Source organism: Vicia villosa, linkage group LG4, assembly GCF_029867415.1.
Source record: "Vicia villosa cultivar HV-30 ecotype Madison, WI linkage group LG4, Vvil1.0, whole genome shotgun sequence".
Taxonomy (NCBI): domain Eukaryota; kingdom Viridiplantae; phylum Streptophyta; class Magnoliopsida; order Fabales; family Fabaceae; genus Vicia; species Vicia villosa.
In genome coordinates, this window is record NC_081183.1 from 29,869,572 (window position 1) to 29,873,036 (window position 3,465).

At 35.1% G+C, this 3,465-nt stretch overlaps 1 protein-coding gene across 1 annotated transcript; it reads left to right on the top strand.

The window, feature by feature from the left end:
• Positions 1-247: 247 nt before the first annotated feature.
• LOC131599013 (thaumatin-like protein 1b) lies at positions 248-1,019 on the top strand. The gene has a single exon (XM_058871536.1). The coding sequence runs from the start codon at positions 261-263 to the stop codon at positions 972-974; it is 714 nt and encodes a 237-aa protein (XP_058727519.1). The 5' UTR covers positions 248-260; the 3' UTR covers positions 975-1,019.
• Positions 1,020-3,465: the final 2,446 nt, after the last annotated feature.

A 3,465-nucleotide genomic window follows, 5' to 3' on the forward strand; every position in this document is an offset into this window, starting at 1 on the left:
AAAAGTAATAAATTTTTTTAAGGTGAGAGGTAAAGTGATAAAGTACAATTTAGAAATAAAGTTATAATTATAGATGAAATAAATTATATGTTTTCCATATAAAGTTGTTTTTTGTCTTTGGCATGATTTCATATTATATTCATATTATACTCATAAATGTATGTTATGTATATGCCTTTTATTTGTGTTCAAACCTTTATATAAATACTAGTTGATTAGAAAACAATTGAAAGAAAACAACATTGTCAACATCTTCAATCATGAGTCTAGGGTTTATATGTTTCACAATATTTCTTAGCATTTTGTTTGCATATGCTAGTGGAGCTACTGTGACAATTATAAATGGTGGTGATGAAACAATTTGGCCAGCTGTTTATACAGAAAAAGGAGATACAGTGAATCCCACTGGAATCAAATTGGATTCTGACCAACAATATGACCTTACAGTTCCTGATTCATGGTCAGGTACAATATGGGCTAGAACTGGTTGCACTGGAGACCCCAACAGTGATTTTCATTGTGAAGTTGGAGACTGTGGTACCAAAAAGATGGAGTGTTTGGAAAGTAAGCCACAACCTCCTGCAACTCAAGTGAAGTTAAATTTGGTTCCAAAAGGTGGTAGTAGTTCCTATGAAGTTGACATGAAAGATGGCTTTGGTGTGTCTGTTACTGTGACCCCATTTGAAACCAGTTGCCAGAAAGTTATGTGCATCCAAAATTTGGATGATGATTGTCCTAATTGGTTGGCTGTGTATAGTAGTGAAGGGAGAAAGATTGGTTGCAAGAGTCCATGTTTTTTCACTAAGGAGCCAAAGTATTGTTGCACTGGAGAATTTGCTTCACCTGAAAAATGTGACAATAATCAATACACAGAGCTTTTGGATAATAAATGTCCAGATGTTGTTTCTAATGCTTTTGATGGATCTCATTTTGCATGTTCTGGAGGGACTAGCTTTTTCATTTTATTTAACTGAAGAATCCTTGAATTAGATATATAATTGTTTTCTTGATTTTGATGTATACACAATAAAAAAATATTTAATGAATAATGAGGTTGAGATTTCATTTGTTTGGTATAGAAAGAAAATTGAGATATTATATGTATATTTTTATTTCAATTATTTTTTTTAATTAAGGTGGAAATTTGATGCGCAGTGTGTGAATTTTTGATAATAACCATTAAAAATTTATACACAACTGTGAGTAATAGAGTTCGAATTTGTTTTAGGGTCCAACCAAGCACTATCAGTTACTTATGCAAATTGAATTAAGACGTGTGTGGAGGGTGAATTTTGTCACCTTATTTAGTTGATATTTGTAATTATAATATATTGATTTTTTTCGCTGATATGACTCAATGCTATATAAAAAAAAATTGGGAAGGAAAAAAATCTATATCCTTTAGAAATAAAATTAGTCACAGGCTCGGGTCAAGTAAATGTCGTTGAATAATAACAAGTAAAATTAATAATTTTTTAGTACATATACAGATTTGAGGCTTTTTTTGTTGTTGAGAGGAGGACCCCTTCTTTTTCTTAGGTCAATAGGAGTTTTTAGTTTGGTCGACTGTCTCTTTGATTTGTTTGGTGCTCTCTCTGCCTTCCATCAACTTGATTCTCAACTCAGTGGCATCTCTTTCAATTTGGATGGACATTATTTTGTGTTGCGTTGACAAATTGACATTTGTTATTTGTCAAAAGGAGTAGTGAGAAGTGGGTCTTCTAGTTCGTGAACATGGAGTGTTGAAGATTTTGTGTGATGAAGTGATTATTGTTAAAGCGAATAAAATATGTGGTCTATATATTTTAGAAGGTTCAAATGTTGTTATTCATTCATCATTAACCAGTGGAGGTTTTCATGAATAGAAAGAGCTATGGGATTTGAGGGCAAGGCGTTATTGTGAGTGCATATCTCAAATAACTTATTTTGAGTGATGTCAAAAAACTAGGTCTTTAGAAGTAGAATATATTGGATGTTATCCTCTTATTCTAAGGTGCAATCTTGCATGAAAATGTTTCATTAATCATTCTAAACTTGTTCATATGCATGTGGATCAGTTTGACAAGTCAAAAACATGGCTTTGAGAGAAAATGCATATCATAGGTCGATGCATAGCTCTTGGAGGTAGACCTCCACTGAGCAAGAAAAGAAAAAATTTCAATGGCAGCCAGAGGTTGATGCACAATAGCTATAGGTTAATGCATAATACGCCGTAGGTTGACGCACAACAGCTAGAGGTTGACGCATGTTGTGCATCCAAACCTCCAGGCCTCACTGTCTCTTGGAGGTCGACGCACACTATAATTCTCCACCTCCAAACCTTATTTCCTCCTAGAGGTTGATTCATGAGGCCCTAGAGGTCAGCGCATCGCTTCCTTTTGGGCATTTTTGTGCAAATTTTTTCCAGATTTAGCCCGCTTTCAAACGCACATATAAATACATTCATGCATCCATTTCAACACAACTTTGAAACCTGAAAGAGACAAAGATTCTTCTCATATTCATTCTTCCTCTTGTTCATTCATCAATTACACATAATCATTATTGTTTGAGTGGTCATAGATTGAGAGTGATATCATCCAAAGTTAGGGATTTGTACATGCCAATTGGGTGAAGAATTTTGGGGGATTCATTGAAAAAAACCATTGGGGTTTTGTCCTCCATGGTCGGATTTATTTGGGGGTTTTGAGAAGAAGCTTTTGATTCGATTTAGCTGAGTGAAAGTCTTGAAGAACGGTGGGTTCGACCTAGAGAGTAACGGAGGGCAGATGATCAATCAAAGTTCTTGGGTGACAACAATTCATGATTGCAATTCAGACGAGTGAAATCCTTGAAGGACACGGATCCAGTCAAGGAATTAACGGTAACCGGAGGATTGATTCAGCATGGTTGGGCGATTTGATCTTGCTTAAGGTACAAGGTAACGTTACGGTGTAATATAAGGTACAATATAAGGTACAAGGTACAAGGTACAAATGAATGTTTCATTCCACTACAAAGAAAGGAAGGACGTTGTGTACTATCTTGTCCCCCACTACGTTCAAGCCGCCAAACTTCTTGAAGTTCCAGAACTGTCCTCTAATAAATGTTTTATTGTATTGGCTATATAAAGGCTTGAAGACTCAAAGAAGAAGCTTTGAATTCAAAATCACATTTATTCTGTATAGACTGTTAATAAGCTTCATATTCTTTTAGTCTTAGATTTAAAAAAGAAAGTTTACATCTAGCTTGTGTAGAAGCACTAAATTGTAAACAAACCTTTATCAAAGGTTGTTTGGTTGTTCCTTAAGAAATTGAGTGAAGGTTGTCTCAAGAAGTCTAGGTCTAGAGAGTCTTAGAGGTTGTTAGTCACAGGGGTTCCTGTGCAAAGGTTGTTAGTTACCAGTTGTTGCCTGTGTATTATTGTTAGTCACAGGGGTGCCTGTGCAAGGTTGTTAGTCACCGATTGTTTTCCATGCATTGTAG

Excerpts from the sequence above, each read along its gene's own strand:
- LOC131599013 (XM_058871536.1), top strand. The coding sequence starts at position 261 with ATGAGTCTAGGGTTTATATGTTTCACAATATTTCTTAGCATTTTGTTT.